Genomic DNA, 24,897 nt, shown 5'->3' on the forward strand with positions numbered 1-24,897 from the left:
CTGTTGTAACTAATAACCCTTTCAAGTCAGTCCGTCAGCCCTCTGCACAAGAACGGCGCCAAGACCTACGCTGCTTGCGTCAGTCTGTATTTCTGTTTCGGCGAATTCGTCGATATGGGCAAGTAACGGAGGCGTCTGGAGGCGATGTTTAAGCTCCTGGAAAGCGTGTTCCTGTGGCGTTTCTCACTTGAACTCTACGTCAGCCTTGGTAATATTAGTGAGAGGATCGGCGATGCGGGCGAAGTTTTTCACGAACCGCCTATAATAGGCGCACAGGCCTAGAAATCGGCGCACGGCCTTCTTGTCAGTGGGCGGCGGGAAGTCGGCGACGGCGGCTGTTTTCTGTGGATCGGGAGGAACTACAGACTTGCTGATAACGTGCCCCAGAAACAAGAGCTCCTCATACGCAAATCTTCACTTTTCTGGCTTCAGTGTGAGTCCGGACGTCTTGATGGCTTGAAGTACAGCTTCAAGGCGCCGAAGATGCTCGTCGAAACTCGAGGAAAACACGACGACGTCGTCCAAGTACACAAGGCAAGTCTGCCACTTCAATCCTGCCAGTACTGTATCTATAACGCTTTGAAAAGTTGCAGGCGCTGAGCAAAGGCTGAAGGGCCTCACCTTAAACTCGAAGAGGCCGTCCGGTGTTATAAACGCCGTCTTCTCTCGGTCTCTTTCGTCGACTTCGATTTGCCACTATCCAGTCTTGAGGTCCATTGACGAAAAGTACATGGAGTTATGGAGCCGATCAAGTGCGTCGTCTATTCGTGGGAGAAGATACACGTCCTTTCTTGTGATTTTGTTCAGGCGGCGATAATTGACGCAGAAACGTAGGGTTCCATCCTTTTTCTTCACTAACACCACGGGGGATGCCCATGGACTCTTGGACGGCTGAATAATGTCATCCCGCAGCATTTCATTAACTTGTCTCTTCATGGCCTCACGTTCTCGCGTCGAAACCCTGTACGGACTCTGACGGAGTGGTCTGGCATTTTCTTCGGTTATGATGCGATGTTTCGTGATTGGGGTCTGCCGAATTTTCGATGACAACGAAAAGCAATCTTCGTATTGCAGGAGCAGGGCCTTGAGCTGTTCTTGCTTATCGTTCGGAAGTCTGGGATTGACGTCGAAAGCTATGGGAGGGGCTTGGTTCCTCTGAGCAGGTTCCGCAGAATCGGTGAGGGCGAAAGCACTGGTGGCTTCGACAATTTCTTCGATGTGTGCGACCGTTGTTCCTTTGTTCACATGTTTGTACTCATTGCTGAAATTCGTGAGCATAACCGTTGCTTTGCCTCCCCGCAGCTCTGCAATTCCTCTTGCGACGCAAATATTTCAGGTGAGCAACAGATGCTGACTGCCTTCAACGACGCCTTCCAAGTCAGGTGATTTAGGAGCGCCGACTGAAATAATGACGCTTGAGCGAGGCACAATGGTGACTTCTTGTTCCAGCACATTCAAGGCATGGTGTCCTGACGGCGTGCGCGGCGGTAGTGCTTCTTCTGTGGATAACGTTATCGACTTTGTTTTTAGGTTGATGACAGCACCATGGAGGCATAAGAAGTCCATGCCAAGGATGACATCTCTTGAGCAACACTGTAGGACTACGTAGTCTGTAGGATCAATACGGCCATTAATGGTGACTCTCGCTGTGCAGATTCCTGCAGGCGTTACGAGATGTTCTCCGGCTGTGCGGATTTCAGGGCCTTTCCAAGCTGTCCTAGCTTTCTTTAACTTCGCGGCGAACGACCCACTGGTGACAGAATAGTCGGCTCCAGTATCGACGAGAGCGGTCACACTGTGGCCGTTGATAAGAACGTCGAAGTCGCTAGTTCGCCGTCTCGCATTACAGTTAGGGCGTGGCGTCGGGTCACGGCTGCGTCGGCTTGTTTCGTTGCTACCATGTTGCGTCGTCAGGCCACCTTCGGTAAGTGAGCTTTCGCCGTCAGGGCTTTGCCTGGTTGGCGTTGTGTTCGGAAAGCTCCGTCGCGGCGTCGTCGTCGTCGGAGGATCTTCGGAAGTTCGTCGCACAGTAACCGCACCTCCACCGGTTGCTGCCCTTAGTTTCCCGGTTATGGGCTACGAGACCGGCCCCGCGTTGGGCCGGAGTACTGCCGGGGGTGCGTTGACATGCGGCGGCTGGGCAACGGCGAACGGGAAGCACTTCGGGGTGTCCATTAGAGTTCCTGTGAGGTAGTCGGCGATGTCACGTGGCCGTTCCCCTGGCTGCGGACGTGGTGCATTGACGGCGAAGCCACGCAGTCCCGTCTGTCGGTACTGGCAACGCCGGTAAGTGTGCCCGGCCTCGCCGCAGTGGTAGCACAGTGGGCGGTGGTCAGGGGTGCGCCAAACGTCGGTTTTCCTCGGCGCACTGCGCTGGCCCGCTGGCGAACGGTAGGTCGTCGGTGGGGGTGGTGGCGGCGGTGGTGTCTGGCGACGGAAGTGCGATGGGGCGGCGTTTTGGCGTGCGCGTGGAAGAGGGGCGTGCTGCAGCAGCATAGCTCATGACTTGCAGCTGCAGCTCTTGAGGCTGAGGAACGCCCAGCGACTGCTGGATCTCCTGGCGTACGACTTCCGCGATGGATTCCACGTGAGGCTGCGCTGAAGGAAGTAATTTTCGCAGCTCCTCTTGCACGATCGCTCGGATCGTCTCACGCAAGCCAGTGGTTCCGAGCACTTGAATGTCGGCGTAGCTTGTAGACGAGAAGCTACGGTTATATTGCCGCGTGCGCATCTCGAGCGTCTTCTCTATCGTAGACGCTTCTGAAATGAATTCGGCGACCGTCTTAGGCGGGTTTCTGATCAGCCCGGCGAAGAGTTCCTGCTTTACTCCTCGCCTAAGTAGACGCACCTTCTTCTCCTCGGACATGTCGGAGTCAGCTTGGCGGAAGAGTTTAATCATATCTTCCGTGAATATCGCCACGTTTTCATTTGGCATCTGCATGCGGGTTTCGAGGAGAGCTGCAGCCTTCTCCTTGCGCACCACACTTGCGGAAGTGGTGAGGAACCTGGCGCGAAAGGCGTCCCACGTTGTGAGGCTTCGCTCTTGATTCTCGAACCAGGTCCGAGCAGCATCTTCCAAGGCGAAATACACATGCCGTAGCTTGTCTTCGTCTGTCCAGTCATTCAAGGCAGCGACGCTGTCGAACCCTTCGATCCAGCTTTCCGCGTTTTCCAGTCGCGAACCGCGGAAAGTTGGCGGCTCTTTGGGTTGCCGGAGCAGGAGTGGTGCAGGTAGAACCAGCGTTGACATGGTCGCCGTGGTCGACGTCGACGTCTTGGTTTCCGAGCCTTGTCCAGTAAAAGCTCGTACTCCGGTGGCAGACCTTGTTGCCTGCCGCTAACTCGCTGCTCGTTGCTGGCGTCGGTGTCTTCACGGCGTGGGCTGGGTTCACGGCTTGACGGAGGCGTCCGGTACATGGAAGAAACAGCACCACCACCAGATGACACGGGGTCGTGACGTGGCCGAAGACAGGAGACATCGTGTTGGGATTTAACTGTTTATTCGGGTGAACCTGTGCCCGGTAAACGGAAAGTCCAATTACAGCAGCAGTCTTGCACAGATAGCAGTCTCGGACTGATAGCGGCGAAAGCGTCCGCCTTCGATCAACAACTGACAAGCGGCGAAGCGCGTCGGCATTTATACTCTTGCCGTCGAATGTTCTAGCGTTATCGCTGGCGGTGGCGTAGGTTCCAGAACAATCTGTACCGTTCGCACAGTGGGCGTGATCTTATCGAAATGATCTACTACAGTCCGGAACCTTCTCGAAGACTGCAGGCGCGGTTTGCGCTGAGAATCGTGTGGTGTTTTGGGACGATAACAAAAACTTGGAAAATGAAACGTGGCAATAACAACCTTGTCATTGCTGTGTAACACACACTCCCACAACGCAATCTCCGACAAACTCTCTAGGGGAGATTTACGTTGACGGAGTTTAACAAAGTTCAGTGGTGGCCGTGTTACAGGGGTATATATGTCCGGAAAGGGATACCGAGCATATATTTCATAACAGTTGCGGCGTTTATTCGCATACTACTGGGCAGTTCAGCCCGTATCATTTTGACGTCAACAGTGTTTTCTCCACATTACAAGACCGCCAAATGATTTAAGCACATGCGCTGAGAGCTCACCGACCGCTAAGCCATCATGGTTTGTAACCAAGGCAGATTTTCCCTTCATCTGTTTACTTCGGGTTTCAGTAGTTCAGAAACAACCGAAAACAATCTCATTCACAAAACACACCACACATACAGCTGCTCTCAAAACCCCACCCCCACCCCACCCCATGTGTTGGTTCACCCTCTATTTTCTACGAGGCGACTCGGCAATGCTGGCATACCGGTAGGGTGGTTAGAATTGGGAGGTGTGAAAAGCTCCAAGGTGGCTCCCACTCGTGAGCCTGTAGCGGTGGCGCTGTAGTCAGAGGCGCTGCCAGCTTTCTTCGTTGCAACGCACCCGCGATGGTCATTTCGTGGTTGTAGCCCGTACGAAAGTTTTATCAAAGTGAATATCAAACAGCACTTTCACCAATTATGTATACATGCATCTTCCGCTGAACGAACCTTCCATTAGAGCGATGTTTTCGACGGAGCATCGTTCCGACAGCACCACTCTTTATATGCTTGGTGAAACCAAAACGGTTTTCTTTTTTGTAACTTTGAACTACGTCCTAACGGAGTAAAAAAAAAAGCTTGCTCTAGTGGAGCGAGGTATCTTTTACGATGCTAGTTTTTCAACATTGCCTTGTGCTAAACCGCGATAGATTGTGACAAATTTGCAGCTAAATCTGCCTAGACAGTGCGACTTACCGGGTGAAGTTACGCATTGTCATGTTCTCAATGCTGGACTTGTATTACACTTGAGGCACTATTCTGAAACGTGTAGAAACTGAGACAACATTTAGTTTCATGGCTGCAAGAAAGTTTATTACAGTAAGCCACTAACGGACATTTTTTACGCGACAGAAAGCTTGAATCGTTTGACTTTTTTCTCGCTTTTTACTTGATTCAGACCTTTAAAAAAGAACTCTCGTCGCGCCAAATGATCTGACCACTGCTTTGTTCAATTTTTTGTAATGTTTAATGCAGCCGATTTCTTGAAACTGGTTAGAGATTGTAGAAGACTGGCTACTGAATTCGAGTGCAGGTGCACTGTGCTAAACACATGTGTCAGTTTGGTTTCCATAGTCTCTACCAGGTTTTACCGAGACTCTGACGGATACAGAAGTCCCTTTAGATCCCAATTTCTAGTCGCCTGCCTTGGCAGCTTGTCGAGTCATTCTGGCGATCCTCCGACATACTACGGTTATCGGGCCACTTCTTTGCTGGTACGTAGTTCGATGAAGCAGCATTTCGTTCTTTTCGTTCTTTAGGCAATTTCTTCGATATATATTTGGGCAGGCTTAGATCCCAATCTCTAGTCGCCTGCCTTGGCAGCTTGTCGAGTCATTTGGGTGATCCTCCAACATACTAGGAATATGGGGCCACTTCTTTGCTGGTACGTAGTCCGATGAAGAAGCATTTTGTCCTTTTGGTTCTTTAGGCAAACTCTTCGATATATATTTGGGCAGGCTTGAGAATAAGGTGGGTACCGCATCACTTCTTAAACTAGTCTTGTCACGCTGCATTCTTCCTGTCCTTTCACAATATGCACAAACTCTCGCGTGCTGAATATAAAAACCAAGCGAGAAGACACAATTTTCAGGTAAATAAATCTATTTATCGAAAAGCAATGCCCGTGGTGTTAAGAGCACCACAAAGCGTTCAATATCCTCACTTTCTTATAAATAAATCTATTTATCAAAGAGCAATGCCCGAGGTGATAAGAGCGCCACAAAGCGTTCAATTTCCTCACTTTCCGATGCCGTACACGCATGCACACAAGTCATTTCTGCCCTTAAATAAAGTCAGAACATTTACTTTGCGTCAAAATGTTTTTCGCTGACTGCGGAATTTTCCTGGAGCGCTTTGTCCACCCTTGCAATGGTGCGCTTTCATTTTGCTCACCGGTCTTTGCATGCCAGAGCGCACAAAAAGGGAAAATTTTTCAGCCCACGACCTGTATCCCGCGTTGCATCCAGGCACAAAATAAGTCCACAGTGTTTTTTTTTTCTTTTTTGTAGGCGCCCTTTAGTCATTTAAGTCCAAATATAACAAAGTCGTCGCACCACGCAGAACACAAACGATGCTGAGACGCACACACCGCGAGTCACCAGCAGTCTCCCAAGCATACACTGCACCTGCAGCCGACTCCACCGCGCTAGCAGCAGCACCGCTGATCGCCACGCTAAATCAAGGCCTAGCGGAGATCTCGCGCACCGCGGTGCCGCTCAGCAAGGGAAACACGGCTCGCTTTTCACGCCTCCCTATTCCAGCTGCCCTAATACTGGTGCCTCCATGGTGGCCTTGACTATAGTGTACTAGAATATGGGGGAGTGTGTCAGGGAGGAGCCGTGGCTGATACAGTTGGTATCGACGGCCGCGAGTTGGCGCCACCTTAGCATGGGCTATCACCTCACGCTTTGCCTTTTGTGCTTTGATATTAGTAAAAGCAGGGGTTTAATGTCCCAAACTACCATACGATTAAGAAAGACGCCGTAGAGGAGTGCTTCGGAAATTTGACCACCTGGGGTGCTTTAAGCTGCACCTAAATCTAGGTACACGCATCTCAGTATTTGCACCTCCGCCGAAAATGCAGCCGCCGCGGCCGGGATTTGATCCTGTCATATGCGCTTGCATACGTCGCGCTTATAGGCTTGTGTTTAATATCTGACAAGTCCGCGAAAAGCATTCTAATGGGTTTGTTCGTACTGCATTCCAAACAAAACAAATGTCAAAGCTGCAACACACGGTCCAAACACAGGTATTAACAAACGACGGTGAAGCAGTCATCCCTGGGGAAACCGCCTGCAGTTTTTGAAGCTCGGTTGGTGAACGAATAAAAAATGAGGAAAATTAAGGTATCGAAGGAGCATCTATAAACCCGAATTTTCGCGTTATATTATTGCTATATCGAGTCGTAGTCTCCACACTGCCACAGCTTCGAGTTCCTTCGTAACGCGCGCGACAACGTTCTTGTCGATAGTTGCATCATGCAATTTTAATTGTGTCTAAGGTGACAAAACTGCCATTTGATTGAGAGGCACGCTGTAGCTGAAGACTTGGGAATAATTTTGACAATCTTGGGTCCTTAAACGATTGAGCGCCCTCCAAAATACTGCTGCTTTGGCCAGGATATCGCACTGTACAGTCAAAAGGAAACATCACTTGGCACCACTGTCATACTGTAAGAAGAAATCCTTTATTTAGGAGCCCGCATACTGCAGTGAGTAGTAACACCGATTAAATTCGTTGCCATTGCGTGGAATTATCCGTTCACGATCCTTCATCACGGTGGCACCCTTATGAACACCGCCTGAGTTTCGCGTGTAGCTTTTTTTTCGTTTTTCCTTAAGAGAATGGTTGATACCCTTCAGAAGAAAATGAAGTCGTGACATCACGTAAATTACCGCTCTCTTTGACATGAGATATGGTGCGATCGAGCTTACATAAATTCAAGGTATACGAAGCTTGAGTAAGCGTTCCAGAGAGAGAGAGTAAGCGTTCCAGCGATGCTGCAGTCCCTGTCGTGTTCACCACCTCGAGTTCGTAGTCAGCAGGAAGGTCCATCGATGAACCTGAATCAGTGGCCTAACCGTGAACACAGGGTGGTTCAGTTTTCTTCGAGATGGTAGAATCGACCGCCGATTTCTTCCGCTTTCTCGGAGGGCTTGGATGCGGCGCTTTCTTTGATAAGTAGCTTGGAGCGTTAGGCAGTAACATCGGCACAGCGTCCGGCGTTAGCTCTGGTCTCCTACGTGGTACGCGAACTTCTTCGCCGTTTATAACGTGCACGTAGTCTCCGAGAACACATGAAGACTCGAAGTGTAGCTCACATATAGAGCAGCTTTCGTTCAAGGCCCCATCCTTTTGATGTAAATTCTGTTCCCAAACCTTCCTCCGTGCTTTGTCTTTGGGTGCAGTGAAAAGCGATGGCTGCTCACCTTTTTTTCCAAACGTATACCCTGTTTTGCACCGAAGTTCAAAGCAGTGTGGTTGCCGCCGATGACTCGGCATCGCCTCACTGTCACGTGGCCAGCAAAAACAGTGCCAGAAAAACTTTCGTTAAGCGGGCACGAACGCAAGCAACAGGTCACTGAACAGCACCCGAGAAGGCAGAGTGGCGTGGAGCTGACAATACCCTGCCAGCCCATGCTACGGCAGCGCCGCCTTGAGGACCGGTTTTTTTGGTCTACTTGCGCCGCTTCACGCAATACTTGGTGAGAGAGGGTGTCTGAACACACTACCCCATATTCCAGTACACTATACCTTGACTGCTGACGCGGCAACCACGTAAAAAAAAGAATTCCAACTGGACGCGGAAATGACGTTCGTGGTAGCCCAGCCAATGAGCGCCATAGCAGATGACATGGGCGTCTCCCCTATTCCTCGCGTGTTCTCGAGCACACGGTTGTGAAATACGCTGCACGGAGCGTTGAACCATGAACGTAAGATGATTCCCAGTGCGCACGCTAAGGTCAATAGAGCTCAAGTGAACTGGCGAGACTGGTTAAGCTAGCCGTACTTTATGTTGTCCCCGGCTTTGTGCTAAGTAACCTACGCGGAAACTATCTATCATAATTGTAAACAAAAAAATGGCAGCATATCCACGGAGTGAATGATGGAGAGTGGAGCGAAGAATTCGTCCGTCCATTCGTTCTTGCTTCCGTCCGTCTATGCGTCCGTCAGTGTGACCGTCCATGCGTTCATCAGCCCGTCAGTGCGTGCGTCTGTTCGTGCGTCCGTCCATGCGTTCGTCCATGCAGCCGCCCCTGCGTCCGTTCATGCGTTCATCCATGCATCTGTCTATGTGTCCGTTCGTCCATCCATTCAACACTCCAAGTACCACCATCTCGCATCTTTTCATCATATATTCCCCATATAGAAGCACCGCCATCCAGCGGACATTCCAAGGACTAAATTAGAGGTGGCACACGCACACTTTCTTACGGCTTGCGCTTCGGGTCCTCTTCCCACCTTTAACCACCTCGAGTTCATGGTATATACTAGTTCACTGTATTCATGGCACTGCGGCCGAACGCTCGCTAAACCTTTCGAAAACCAAGGAGGTTACGCCCAGCGAGTATGACGTAGCAAACTTTTTCAGTCAGATAGTGCTCAATGTACATGCCAATGGCTGCTAATGGGAAATGAGAGGCGGAGAATTCGGCTTTTACTTTCTTACGGCTTGCGCTTCGTATCTACTTCCCATTTTTAACCACCTCGTGTTCATTCATGGTATATACAAGTTCATTGTATTCATGGCACTGCGGCTTAACGCTCGCTAAACCTTTCTAGTGCTAAGGAGGTTACACCCAGCGAGTATAACGTAGCAACCCTTTCTTGTCAGATAGTGCTCAATGTACATGCCAATGGCTGCTAATGGTGATCGCAGCCTGCGCGTTAACTAAAAGCCGAATACTCCTGTCTCTCATTCCCCATTAGCAGCCATTGACATGTACATTGAGCCTTTTTTTCCATTGTTCAACAACGCACAGAAGAAGTCTCTCACCGGCAACACCTTGGAGGTCAGAATGTTATACTTGTTACATACTACGAGGGATGAACGGGGGCCGCTATAAGGAGTTTCGCCCCAAAAATGTGCCACAAAACTTTCGTGAATTCAACTTCAGGCCAGGCACTGGTCTTTAAAAAATGAAGAAACTGTCCTCATGAAACGGGCAACAGTGAATGTGCGACCTTTCAAACAAAAAAAAGTCGCCTCTTACGCCCCTATTAATTGAATAAATGCCACTGCTTACTACTGGACCACTTAAACTAAAGAGGGCATCTGTTAATCCCCCAAAAAATTGGTGCAAAGTGGAAGTGGCGAGCCGGAGACCCCTTGTATGAGTCAAAAAACAATAGGTAACTGGAAATTCAACGGCTACTGCGAGACGACCCTGATGCGATGGAAGGCCCTCACTTGGGATGACGTTCCCGTACAGCTATGAGAGTGGTGAACGCTTGGTTTCAGCGTGCGTTTCTGTCTCTGGAGTTTGTGACTGTGTTTCTCTCTCGGAGTCCATGACTCCTTTAAGTCTAACTATCTGTGTTTAACTTCTCTGCGCTGAGGATTGACGTAGAAACAGAGTAGCATTATGAGTCCAAAGCCTATCAACTTCCTAGAACTACCCTAAAAAGAACGTGAATAACCTACCTAAGGCCTGGTAACAACCTAAAAGCAACTGGATCAATCTTTAGAATCGTCAAGTCTCGCCACTTCAAGGCTTGCGCGGCTTAGTGATAGCTTCACCTATTTTTTTTTTCAAGAGAATTATCCTGTTTCAAAGTTTATTAAAATCAAATGCATGTACTAACACGCCAGGCTTTTTTTGCGCTTTGTAGTGGGAGAGGGTATTATGCTGGATTGCGTTGTAGGCAAGGAAGTAATTCTAAATTTCGAGTCAGCATTTTCATACTCGGCGTGCCTCTTCGGATGCTGCACGCAGCAACAACGTCCGGCGTCTCTTCTCTGCAGTTGATTTGTTGATTATCACCCGCTTCGCGGAAAAGGGCCAGATTATTGTGTTTTCACGGCTGTCATCACGCTTACCGAAAAAGCTGAGAAGTGTGCGGCTACCCCATACGACAGCCGATACGACAAGGATTCTTGGGAAAAGGCATACGATGGCAAGCGGTAGGTTCTTGTTTGTACTCGCTCTGCGCGGTGTCGTCCTAATCGCACCGCTAACTCTGGCAATGCATCCAGGAAGTGAAAAAAAAACACTTTCTTGGGGCACTTCTCAGTGCCCAAGGTTAATTATAATTATTATGAGCGGTTGAACGTCCCAAAACCAGCACATGATTATGAAAGACGCCGTAGTGAAGTGCTCCGGAAACATCAACCGCCTAGGGTTCTTTAATGTGCACCAAATCTGAGCACACGGGCCTACAATATTTCCGCCTTCATCGGAAATGCAGCTGCCGCAGCCGGAATCAGATCCCACGGCCTGCGGGTCAGCAGCCGAGTGCCTTAACCACTACGCCATCGCGGCGAACCTGCCCAAGGTCCGATATGACGATGATGCCCTATATGTATGGCTCAGACCCACTGTGAACTATTGGCCAAGAAACCAACAACAAGAATGAATCGCATATTGATTGTAAAACTAATGCATTATAAGATTAGAAAAATTATTTCACTAACTTAGAGATAACCGATAAATACCATCATGGTGTGGTTCAGAATATTTGTACAGAGAAACATCGATATCCCGATGGCAACAACCTAGTGAGGAAGCTCCCAAGGCAACAATGTTTAAATAATGAAATTCTATCTAGTGTACCATCTATTCAAGTGTACCAGTCATTTTTGCTGAAATCAGCCGTAAGTTTTTATAGCATTGAAGTTACAGCATCAACGTGTTTGAAGAGATAGTTCGAAATAAGTAAACATTCGTTAAATGCGAATTTGGTATCGTCAACACTGTCGAAATTTGGGCTTGTTGGTGCATTGTGACGACAGAAAATAGCGCAGCCGTGTGTCCTCGTCTTGTGTCCCCGTTTCTTTGCGCTATTTTCTGTCGTCACAATGGTATCGTCAGGAGTGACTCTGGCTGAATTTATCCAGAAAGATAATATTTGATGTCCCTGAGAAGTGTATGGGAGTCATTGCTCTATATCAAGTGCTTTGGCACTGTCTCGCGGCTGTGACAAGGTGAGACAAAAAAAGAGGATGGTGGCAGTTTTTCCAGTCTAGTTATTTTTGATGAAGTCCAGAATCAAGAAGGACCATGATGCGGCGCTGTACGGTATGGCATTTTGTGCCAAAATAGGAGCTACCTGCATCAACCTGAGGGTGGATGTGCAAGATCTGCAATAATCATGCCCAAATACACCGTACAAATTACTAACAATTTAAATATTATTAAATTTGAGGCTCCGGTGTCAGATATGTTAATGCCGACGGTTCACAAAAGTATTTTTTTTTTCGTTATTCATTTCGTCTCTTTGAAAATGTTGACTGGTGGGTGCTGCTCATATATTCCTGTCTTCGTTTTTCAAGACAGTGGTGTGTAGATGTGTCCCGACAAATTCGAGTGGCACACACGCGCTAGCTGTGTCTTCGCACAAACTAGGCTGCACTTCTGTTTTCACCCAGCCATATTGACATTTTCGTATATAAACAGCAGAAGCAAAGGTTTCTGTTGCAACGAGTAAAGTGCTTTCGAAACTTTTGTAGGCTGGGTGCGATGGGCCTCACAGCATTATTATGTGTTAATGCGATGGCACACCAATGAGCCACAATATCTTCACTTAGAATAACAAATCTATAACCTAGCAGATGGCTAGCGTGACAGCTTTAAAGTTTCCACTTTAAAGACTACATTTTTTGCTGTTTTTTCGCTAGAATCAGCAATAACAAGAACTAACCAACAATGGGGCCGAAGAAATTAAAGTGAAAATCAACAGTAGTATTTTGACTTATATGCGAACAAATCAAAGAAGCCCCGCCGCGGTAGTCTAGTGGGTAAGGTACTCGGCTGCTGACCCGCGAGTCGCGGAGTCCTATCCTGGCTTCGGCGGCTGCATTTTCGATGGAGGCGAAAGTACTGTAGGCGCGTGTGCTCAGATTTTGGTGCCCGTTAAAGAACCCCAGGTGGTCTAAATTTCCAGAGCCCTCCACTACAGTGTCTCTCATATTCATTTGGTTGCTTTCGGACGGTAAATTCTACATATCAACAAATTAAAGAAGGTGGAAAGACAATGTATCGCTGGCAGGGACTGAACCTGCAAACTTAGATCAACGTATTGGACACACTACCAATTGACCTACGATGACGGTCGTCCGCGAGTACAAATTATCTGTTATTTATGCGCACGCAAACCGCATAATGTTACTCAGCGCCGCTCCTGACCATAAAGGCACGCATGGAACACTGTTGATTTACCTTCTGGTGCCGTGTAGCACGTGATTAGTTTTTTTACGAGCTAGCTGTTGCCAAAAACTCCTAGTTGTCATCTAGTGTGCAAGAAAAAGATTCTCGAAATCACTGAGCGATAGAGAAGAGATTTCGGAGTGGTCTTACTGTGTTAGAGAGAAACCTAATTAAACGAACAGACGTTCATGCCACGATGTGTATAGAAAAGGGTAAGAGTATTCATGAGATATAAATGCGGAAGAAAAAGGAACCACGCAAAGAGCACTCGCTGCCGGCGGAGATCGAGCATGCAACCTTCGAACCTGTAACTTGCAACCTTCGCCTAAACAAGAGTGTGCAACGCTCGCAGTCATGGCTACCAGTAGCGCTGACTAACACTCCCAGGGTTTACTGAACACATAAATACCGATAAAAAAGGCCACAAGAATGAATGCCACCGTAGCTCATATTAGTGAGCATCGGACGCGATAGTCGAAGGTTGCAGGTTTGTTACCCATCGGCTTCAATTTGTTCTTCTGCTTTATTTCTTCATATTTCTAGCATATTTACAATGAATAACGCATGCTACGCTTTCCTTGTTTGCATTTTTTGCTGCTTCTCATTAAACATTACGGTCAAGAACTGGATGCAAAGGAACAGAGTAAAATTGTACTTACCGACAGTTCTAGGTTTGCTCCGGTAGTTCATCATTTAGAAGTTGAGCACTGGAATGTTTCCTTACATATAAGGCTGATTCCAAGGTGTCTCCGATGTGCTAATTTCCCCATGAAATTGAAGCACATTTCGTTTTCTTCTACCGGCAATACTGAAATCAGAAGTGAACATGCGTTGATGCTGCATTGCAGAAGGTGGCCTTAGCAATACGTTCTCGAGAAATTTGGTTACTTGGTACCGCTGCCTTCGTTTAAGGCAACAGTAACCGCTGATTCATTGTGTTCGGTTATTTAATTAAAAAAATTACGGGGAGAGTCCACATTTTTTCTCGTCAATTAGGGTCATTTCTTCGAATTGGATTCTTTGTGCACCTAGTCCTCGGACGTCGCATTTCTCACGCACAATTGTTCTCATTTTTTTCTCGTCACTTTGTTTATTATTAATAACTATTCCATGTTTCGCTTCCAGATTCTCTTAACGTCGTCCTCCATTTAAGTCTTCAATTTTCTATTTCCTGGCCTATCTCCCTCTTCTTAGTATTGGTTCCATTCATAAATGAAATATCATTAATCATAATCACAACAATCAACGTGTTTCCCAGCTGAGTGGGTAGGTGCCAACATTCTAAACAGAATCATCATTATCGTCATTATTAAGGTGGTAGACGAAGAAAGAACAGCCCACGTGCAGAACGCACCACAGGCCACGGTCTGTGAAAGTGCTCGCTCTGTTCCTTCAGGCCTTTACGAGTTCCTGTTCAACTGTCTTCGGCGTCTGGGTGCACCCTTCCGGGGAGTGCGGCCATTGCGGGTGGTGCTGACTTGAGCTCAGCTTACTGATGTCTGTCGCGTCTCCCAGCCAGGCAAACTCTGCCTGGTCGGCATCCATCACTAATGATAATTTACACATTGATCTCTTCTTGCACAGTGGTCTCAGCAGCATTCCGGTGGCTCTGGTCCCGACAAATGAGGCTTCTATTCACATGAAAAACCCCAAAAACATCAAGGAAGAGCTACGGAAGGTGACCAAACACTTCCAACTTATCGCCGAGGTGCGACAGTTTGGTCGTGGAGGCATTCTGTGCTGTTCTCCGGATCAGGCCTGCGTATCAGATCTGCTAAAATGCACATCGTTTGCCTCTCTCCCGGTGAGCCCTTTTGTTCCTCCTCACTCGGCCTGTGTGAAAGGTTTGGGTCGTGGGGTAGACTTGAGCCTGTCTCCGTCCGAAATTCTAGAGATGTTTTCTGCTGCAGGCGCGGTGGCAGTTTTTCGCTGTTCACGTAGCGCTGACAAAAATAAGATCCCGACAGAGTCAGTGAGAGTTACTTTTGCTGGAACTACTAGACCAACAGAGATCAAAGCGTGGCCACTGATATATCGGGTCGAAATGCTAACTCCGCGTCCACTGCAGTGCCATAGATGCTGGCGTTTTGGGCATAGCATAAAGGGTTGCCGATCAGTAGAGCGGTGTCAAATGTGTGCAGGACAACACAACTCTAAAGAATGCACAACTCAGGAAAGGTCTTGCTGTGTCTGTGGTGGCCCTCACCCATCTGATGTTGGCACATGCCCTGCGAGAGCTCAGGAGATTCAAATTACGGAAACGATTGAGCGAAAACGTTGTTCAAGACGCGAAGCTCGAATCGCCATCGCAGAGCGCTCTCGTGGGTACGCAGTAGCTGCGATCCGTAATAACCATGTCATGGACTCGTCACTCTCAGACGTGATAGCCTCGACCGTTGACAAAACAATGACGAAGCTATTGGAGAACCTTTTTGTGACGCTGACGGAGTCATTTTCTCAAACAGTAAATGCACAAATCGCTCAAGTCCTCATGAATGTTAATTATCTACATGCAGCCTCTGTGCTTTCTTCAGCTAAAGAGGTGAATGCAGGATCTGTAGAAACAGGGCCTTCTAAACCCAGCCAACCGATAACAACATCTGTTGAAGAGTTATATTCATCAAGAGCTGGTCTATCGAACCGCGGCCGTAAAACAGTTCCCATTGAACATCTGGATTGGAGCTCTGATTCAGGTTTGCAGGACTCACAAATTGAATGCGAAACAAAGAAAATGAAACGGCGGGCGTCGCCACAAAAAATGGATCTCCAGTGAGTCCTAAAGGGAAAATTAAAAAATATCAGAAAGAAATAGCATCAAAAGAGGATTTTTTGAAAGATCACTTATTGCAGAAGGCAGTGAATGCTGCTGGCATATCCCTAAAATAGGTGGATTAAGAATCTCGCAGTGGAATTGCCGGTCAATTTCTTCCGCAATTACTGATTTATTTTGCCTTTGTAATCAGCATTCCCCAGATGTCATAGTGTTGCAAGAAACTTGGCTTTCTAAAGAAAAAACCTTTCATCTTAAAAACTGCCGAACATGTCGCTTAGACCACCCCTCTCGAGGGGGTGGTTTAGCAGTATTTATCTCTTCAAAAATTGCACATCGGGCAAAAGTTACAGGTCAAATAATGAATTTTGAAATTGAAATTTTAACATTAGATATTGCTCTTCCCGGACACATTCCCTTTTCGTTAGTAAACGGTTATTTTTAGGGGTGTGCAAATATTCGAAAGTTTCGAATATTCATCGAATAATAAATTCACACTATTCGTATTCGATTCGAAAAAAGTGTATTCGAAAAGTTCGACTATTCGAATCACTTGGAATATTCAAAAATATCGAATATTTGATTGGATTATCATGTGGAAAATAACTCTTCTTAAATATTTCTGCTGGGTTCAGAGATATTAAAACGTTGCCCAGAGGGGCGATAAGCGTCAGAAGTGCACGGAGGCACTATGTCGGCCAGCGACGTTCAACAATCAGCAGCAAAGTTGACGTTCATGTAAACGTATTGCACGCTTTTCGTATGCCGCCGTGACGTGCTGCACTACCACACGTTCACTATGTGGGACCTCGTGTGCAGGAACGAAGCTTAACCGTTGCCGCTTTGTCTCATCAAAACATCGCTTGATGACGCACGATCGTGCACGCGCGTGCTAAAGCAGAAACTTCGTCACCGTCGGCAAACGCTTCGGTTAGAAAACACAATAAGTGACAAAAAAGTTCTGGTGGTAATTTGTACTATTATGTCGCATTCATTTCCTTTTTCGAGGAAGTTCCGCACGTGAGCAGTCGCACAGTTATACAGCATGCTCCAAAGCGGTTAATCCCAACTCGGGATTATATCGCTAAGTTATGTCGTATTCCCGGCAAGTATGCGTTAAATAACTTGGGCTGCATTCTAAACATATTGAATATATGAAACGGTAATCATGCACCGACCTTTCAGTTTTATATATCTGTATATGCATATAAATATTTTTCGTGCTGTCCACCAGAGCGCATGAGTAGTGGTAGTGCGCCATGTAGTGCACAGTGCTACATTAGTAGGGTCAGCGGCGTTGGCTAGTGCTATCAGCCGCTACGATCAGTTCTGCTAGCTTGTGTGCGGTGCACATGGTGCGGTTTTGACGTGAGCCTTTGTAACCTGTGATGGACTCGCGTCGTTAATGCGTGCCAAGGCAGATAGCGGAGGTTATGACGACTCACCTGCGAAACGGAGGAACAATCAAGACACGGCGCCAAAACGAAGGGAAAGAAGCGCTATCTGAAAGCACTTTGTGAAGACATCGTCGTCGTTGGCGCAGTGCAAGACATGCGGCGCAACACTGAAAACGCCGACGGGTACGATTAGTCCTCTTGTTAACCATCTAAAACAGCAGCCAACCGTGATGAAGGAGTACCGGATGACTGCAGCAGATGCGCCAGAGAAATACCAGTCAATGATATTTAATTTTGCGCACCGTACTGACCCTTTGTCGGAAAAGAAAACTCAAGCGCTCAATGCCAAGGTGGCTGCCATGGTAGCGCTTGATTTGCAACCATATAGTTTTGTTGAAGACCACGGATTTAAGGAACTCATGGCAGAGGCTGTGCCTAACTATCGCCTACCGTCGCGCACCACGCTTTCACGTACCCTTGTTCCGCGCTTGTTTGATGACACACGGAAGAAAGTGAAGGACGAGCTCAGCAGTGCTTTTGAAGGGGGAACATCTGCAGTTACTTTTGTCAGCGACGTTATGTTTTTTGCGCCTCAGTCTTCTGCACTAAATATGCACCAATTAGCCCAAAAACAAGTCCTTTTGGAACACAGGAAATCACTTTTCAACTTCCTTAAAGCTAAAAAAGTAATCCCACCATCAACAAACCTCGAATCGATAGTTTCAACGCCACGTGAGTTGTCTAATTTTCTGGAAAATATTGCTCAAGAGCTGGAAAGCCGCTTCACGGCTGTTAACTTTTACCACTTGCCGTGCCCTGTTAACAGCGATGATTTTTAAGAGGTTACAGCGTCAGAAATAGCACAAGTAGTGAAAATATTACCAATTCTGCTCCAGGTCCCGATGGAATAACTGCATCGGTAATAAAAATAATCCATGATGTATGACCTCAAGATTTACTTGCAATAGTTAACTATTCCATTAGACATTCGTGTATTCCGCCTGAGTGGAGAATCGTGAAAATTATTCCTTTATTAAAGAAACACTGAGCTGGGTTTACTTTGGATAACATTAAGCCTATTTCACTCACATCTAATCTGGTAAAACTAATTGAAAGGCTTCTACACAATAGAATAGACAACTGGTTGGACGAAAATACAATTTTAAGCCCATGCCAAATTGGATTCAGATGTGGCTGCTCCATTTGGTGTGCCCATGTTGATCTAGAAAGCAGGATACAACTAGCTCGTTCTAAGAAACAGGTTTCCGCCTTAGTAACTTTAGATATTGCAAAGGCTTATGACAGTGTGGGACACATTAAACTACTAAATTCGCTAACGCACGTCGGGTTACCAAATTACTTCGTGGCATGGGTTTACTCCTTTCTAAAAGATAGAGAATTCTATTGCTCTCAATCTGGCATGTCGTCTTCAAATTATAAACAAACTAGAGACCTCCCCCAAGGATCGGTTCTTTCACCATTATTATTTAATATTTTATTTCGCACAATTCCATTACAACAGGATGTACAGGTGTATGTATACGCTGACTACATGGAATTTTTTGCCACAGCTACAGATATACATACATTATATCAGATGCTACAGTTTTATATGAACCCTCTGGACACATGGTTAGACGACATTAATCTATCATTAAACGTCAGGAAAAGTGCAGTCGTAGTTTTTCCTATAAGTGTTTCAGTGCAGATTTCCGTACTTTACAGACAAGACTTTATCCCGCAGGTGACATCGATTAATTACTTAGGAGTGACTTATACTGAAAACCTAAATTGGAGTCCACACATGGAAAATATGGCAGCTAAAGGAGCACAGACGCTTAAAATGCTTCGCAGACTCAGCAATAAACGTTGTGGTTTACGTCGTGATGTGCTAGTAATGATATATTGTATGTATATCGCCCAGTATTGCAGTTTGGCTGTGTCTTGTTTTCTGGAGCACCCGCCTACAAAATTAGACCACTGGTACTACTAGAACGCGAAGCGCTACGGTCATGTCTGGGGCTCCCAAAATTTGTCGCAATTAATATTTTATATATGGAAGCGCGCCTGCCTTCTCTTCGTGCTAGGTTCCAAATACTAACAGTCCGTACCTTCCTAAAAATATACGCATCCCCACATAGGAAGTCACAATATGTATTCATTATAGAGCCGACGTCCTTTTTTAACCGTCAGTGATCTAGATTAAAATGTCCACAAGTCATCGTCGTACAGAAGCTCTTGGAAACATTACAAGTTAACCTTCGTGAATTACGGGTACTAAAAACACCTATTCAAACAATGAAAATAGAATCTGACAATATTTTCTCTAATAATTACAAAACTCTTCCCAGTAGATATCTAAATGCCATTTTGAAAGACCCCCTGGCAAGATTAGACATAAAGATTGTAATAGCAACGGATGCTTCAGTTCGCGAAGAGAAGGCAGAAGTCGGAATTGCATCTTCAGTATTGGATTAGTCTTTTTCAATTCGTTTACCCGAGTTTACAACTATTTATTAAGCGGAATTACTGGCAATTCTCTTAGCGTTACGAAAATTACGTCAAGAAATAGCAGATGCTATTATTCTTTCAGACTGCGTGCCTGTGTGTAGTTCATTAGCTGCGCCTAATATGTCCAATGCTTTAAATGTATTTTACGACCTTGCACCAAGACATTTAGGACTCATTCGCTTAGTGTGGATACCAGGGAGTAAAGGTTTAACCCTCAATGAATATGCAGATGCAATCGCAGTGGCCTCACATTATTATTCCATAATTTCTATATTACCGACGCTAGCATTTATTGTCGTGGCACGTTTTGAAAAATTTGTCATGTCAGATCATTTTGAAAATTCTCGATTGGCAAAATCGGATTTTTCATATCTTAACTACCCTTAGAAAAATCGATGGTGCTCCTCTAGAACGGCGGAGATATCAATCACGAGACTGAGATGCCGAGTCCCCCCACTGAACTTTTATCTACACAGGTCTGGTCTGGCACAGTCTCCCCTATGCCTCCACTGCAACGAGAGTAAATCCCTCCACCATTTCCTCTTAACATGCAGGTTATACACCAACCAACGGAGGAGGCTTTTAGAAGAACCTCTCCGTAGGTTGGCTCTAAATTTATCCCTTCCGGTGGTCCTCTCCTTTGGAGCAACTGAAAAGGGATTTAGCCACAGAAATGTTTGCGAGGCCGTATGCGACTTTCTAAAGGTAACAAAACGATTAGAATGTTAAACTGAGGCATAAATTCACTTCATTTCAAATTATATTAGCCTGTTCGTTCTTTTTATTACCTCTATTTTATTTCTAATCTATCGTTTTCCAATTGGTTCTTTGTTTAAACATCGTTATCTAAATAATCAGGGTGGTAAAACAACTCCACCTCACAAATGAGGCACCGTCTGTTTCATGGCCGATCCCCCGTGGTGGGTTGCGTCAGGACTCTGAAGAACAACCAACCAACCAACCAACCAACCACGGTCTGCGCGTTTTGACATTTCTACCTCAGCGATGTCCCGATGTGCGGCCAGGCTGCCCCGTGTGCTCCGCTGTTCGACGAAACGCCCGCGACGCTACCTCAACATTGCGTCGGCCGTCATTCTCACGGGTGAGCTGGCAAATCTTTGAGGGACTAGTTAGGCATTGGCTTACTTTGACAGCGAAGGAGCCAACAGGAGAAGCACTGGCTCAATGTTTTATAGCCTCAACGCAATGTCCTTGTGGCAACAAAACCTTAACTTGTTTCTCACTCCTCGTCCCATATGTTCGTTCACGGCGCTACGTCTTATTCGCGATGCTTATTTTATTTGCAATGAGAGACCAACTAGCCCAACGAAGCACACTTTCTGCAAGTTATGGAACCCCAGTGTAAAACAACGCTATAGAGCTTCACACAGCGTCCGCTGTTGCCGCGCCATGGCGTGGCGTAACTAAGTGGCGAGACATTGAAAGAGGTGTGCGGCTGTGGTTTCACGTCAACGTCTCCCGCTGTCTGGTAACATACCTGCTTTTAATTTCACATAGCAAATGAAATAGAGCGCGAAATGAACGAGCACAGAAAAAAGTAACATCCACAAAACGGTGGTATCTTTAGCATCTTCCATCGCTGCCGTGCGTCGACGGATGGGCGTAATGGCGATTGCTAGAATTGAAGAGCGAGTGGTCCTTCCAGGCAGAAGGGCGCTATTCTGGACTATTATTTTTCCTGGCATCGATTGAAGGCTCTAAAAAAGTTTTGCAGTTAGTTTCATGCCATGCCATTTCTTACCACTTCTTCCGCTTTAGGGAATAGATAGACGCCCTATATATTTGTTGCATATCAATTTTATTTGAATTATATCGTGTTGTAGTGAACTGAGGAGGAGATACTGTTGCACTTTAAGCGAAAATAATCACTAAGATGCAAACAGAAGTATGCAAGTCAGCCTCTTTCTCCCCTATCAACGTTTGTCATTAGACATCATGTATTTCAGTGAGTGTCAACTCGCCCTAAAAAACGTAAATGTGGAACGTAAACACTAAAACAAAGCAACTAAAGCACAAATGAAACGTTTTGAGTGGGGCTATGTTGGTTGTTCTGATCCTGTTTGTTTGCGTATAGCTGGTTTAATGAATGTGGCTCATTTCGAACGAAACAGTTGAAGTACTTGGCTCATTTTAATTAGAAACTGCCTTTTTGAGCTCATCTTACAAGAAGGAATTGCCCTATTTTGATGACAATTGTTCTGGAAATTCTAGATGCCTTGGCATGCGTTACGTTCCGATGAAATTTAGCCTAGTCGTTTGATTTCCGGATCTGACTCTTTTAGAAAAAAAAACAACGCCTGATGCAAGGGAGGGCACTTTTTTCAATTGAGCAGCTTAAACAGTCGGAAGTTTCTCCCATCAGGCCTGTTTTCAGTTCCAGGTCACGATTGCGGGGTTCGAAATGCTCATGAATAGAAAGACCATGGCGTTGTATATATTCAACCAAATTTTTGAATGACAGAATGCCCTTTCAACAGTATGAAGTTCCTAACTCGCTTTGAACAATTTTTTTGGACTTTTGTGCAACATTTTGAATTCTGATTCCCGCACGTACGAACAATTTCTTCGCTGCAGCCGATATCGTGGCGGCTCTGTCCCCTTCATTTTCGTAAAACGAAACTCACCGGAGTGATGCGTTACCAAGAAAAGTTTGAATTCAATTGGTCAGCCGTAAAAGTAGTGAAACTGTGTTTCGCAAAAGAAAACAAGACGTGATCTGATCGAGAGATTCTTTGAGCTCACCGCGATAGAGCGCTTACAACGTGGCTTCCGCGTTCAAGGCTACCTTGAAGTCGGCGAATGTGACCACTTTAACAGACTGCGGCAGTCGAGTGTGGAAATCGATGAAAATAAGGCAGTTTGAAGAATTTTGATAATACATGCGTATTCGGTCAATACTTTTTTCTGGACACTGTTTCATCGCCTTGCAGACACTGTCTTTAGCTCCCTATCGGCATCAATTTGCTCTCTTAGTGTTTGTGATACTAAAGTTGGCCTGCAGCAAACAGACATGAAAACTAAATATTTTGTTGCCGTCTGGAAACAAGATATACGGACACACAAATTCAAAGTTGGTCACAGAAAATGAAATCAGAGAATTTGTAAATAAAGACAATAGCAGCACTACCAATGATGCCTAACAAAGACGCAAAAGCACCACAAAATATGATGAGGCCAGTTTTACCAGCTCTACAACACAATCCTGAAATAAAAACTTCAGTATCTAAACCCAGACGACACCACACGCCTCGAGGCCTAGAATAAGACTTGATACTGGATACTGGACAACGACGAACATGCCTCCTTAGGAGAGAAGCAAGAAGATACGCAACGAGAAAAATAATTTGCCTATATCTAGATTAAGAGTGTTAATCTATTATAATTCAATTTTCTAAACCAAATATTTTATTTTTTTCTCTTTCTTTTGTGTAAAAGTTCAATAAGTGCCCGCTATGCTACCAGCCCATTCCACTCTTTGCGGCTGTTGCTAGTGGTAGTCTCATACTAATCCGTCGCCACTCTATCGCTGCCTCTTCCTTTTATCACCTCTTTCACATTCTTTCCATATCTTACCTTCCTTCAAAACCACCATACACTTGTAGGGCTGGTGGGCACTCTATAGCCCTTCTCACAGCCTCTTCATATTGGTAAAACAGGATGCTACTTCCACTACTTGAATTAAACTGCCACGCGTGCCTTATATTTTCAGTCTGCCCTCAAGAAACAGCGCTAAGAGGTATGTTATCGTTACTTGCTCTCCTGGTGCCCGTGGTACTGCGACAGCATGCAGCAACTGTGCTGTGGATAACGCAAGCAATACAGGTGACACTAGTTTTGGTCGAGCCGCGTCCTTGATATTAAATAATGTTGGCCTTGCATGCCTGAGCGTCGCGTAACCTGGTTGATCGGCGACCACTTTGCGTAATTTGCAGCACTGTCCATATATCCGCAGTGGTCAGATGTTGGTAATTTTCGCTGTTTTTTCTTCACGCGCACAGTGGTGACCTGAGAGGAAGCGATAGGAGACAAGACGGTGACCATGGCCACCGTATCCGTGGTGAGGTCCCCTGTATTCTCCTCAGACGAAACCGCCACTGATACTGTGAGCCCCAGCACATACACGTGAGTGATCTTGCACAGTTTTCCACTTCATCCCAGGGACCCGCTGGCCGCGATCAACCGCCTCTCTTCGCTGGCGCAAACAGCGTGACAGAGGGCCCGAGGTTAATTCGATGAATGTTTTCATCCTTAGTTTCATGAGGAAGAAAAAAAAACAGTAATTGCATTCAGAAGCTGAGTTGGTTCGTATGGAGGCACTTTTTTTCCTCCACTTTTGCTTTCTCACCAAGCATCATTTCATCAAAGTTGACACAAGCCAATAAATTACATAGTTACTCGTGCATAAAGGCAGGTGAACATTTTTAGAGCAAATGTACTAACACTGACCCCACAGAACAGAGCAGTCATTTGTCATATTGAGCGTCGTTGATTATGCTGAAGGAAAGAAGCGTATATTTAAGGGCCAATTTTTTGTTTTTTTACATTTGTAATCAGAACTAACAGCCATGATGGCCAGGGAAGTAAAGTTGTTAGAAGTAATTTATTGTAAATCTTAAGGAAGTAAAGTGGACGAAAAAGGGGGACTTGCTACTGGTGGGGACCAAACTTGCGACCTGCTAATGATACGTCGAATTGTTTACAATCAAGCTGCAGCAGTGGTCATACGTCCGTCCTCTATAGAAGGTGTATACGGTATGCTGGCATTATGCGCATTTAGATGAGAAAACATCAGTCAGCGGCGTCGGTATTCGTTACGACGAGTGTCCAACACTCTCTTACGCTCTTTTGGTGCCACGTAGGATGTGATTTTATCACAAGCGGACAGCTGACCAATAATCTCTCGCCTTCTACCTGACGGCATCAGTTTTATAAGCATTCCTCTCTGGCACCATTGCTTGTTTATTCATGTGAATGTTGATAACGGTTGCCCTTTATGCTCAACATTGCCATGAGGCTGCTAGACCAAGCCTAATGTCCGCGTACATCAGAGGCAGGAAGGACAGAAGCAGTGCACCTCCAGTAAAAAAGAGTATCCATTGGATTTCACGCAAAGTTAACCGTTGCTACATGTCCGTCCTAAGTATAATGGACATTACCGTTTCTATCATCGCGCCTAGGGCTTAGATTTTTTAACTATCAAGATATACAGGAAATTGTGTAA

The 24,897-nt window shown here is 46.1% G+C and overlaps 1 protein-coding gene across 1 annotated transcript in view; it reads left to right on the forward strand.

Moving 5' to 3' along the window:
• LOC142761650 (uncharacterized) overlaps positions 1-24,897 on the forward strand; it is a 272,706-nt gene that overhangs the window by 234,580 nt on the left and 13,229 nt on the right. Inside the window, exon 7 of the mRNA XM_075884019.1 lies at positions 23,675-23,798. Within this exon, the coding sequence (XP_075740134.1) occupies positions 23,675-23,685 (11 nt within the window). The 3' untranslated portion in view covers positions 23,686-23,798. The remainder of the gene's footprint in view (positions 1-23,674; positions 23,799-24,897) is intronic.

This window comes from Rhipicephalus microplus, unplaced genomic scaffold (assembly GCF_043290135.1).
Source record: "Rhipicephalus microplus isolate Deutch F79 unplaced genomic scaffold, USDA_Rmic scaffold_23, whole genome shotgun sequence".
Taxonomy (NCBI): domain Eukaryota; kingdom Metazoa; phylum Arthropoda; class Arachnida; order Ixodida; family Ixodidae; genus Rhipicephalus; species Rhipicephalus microplus.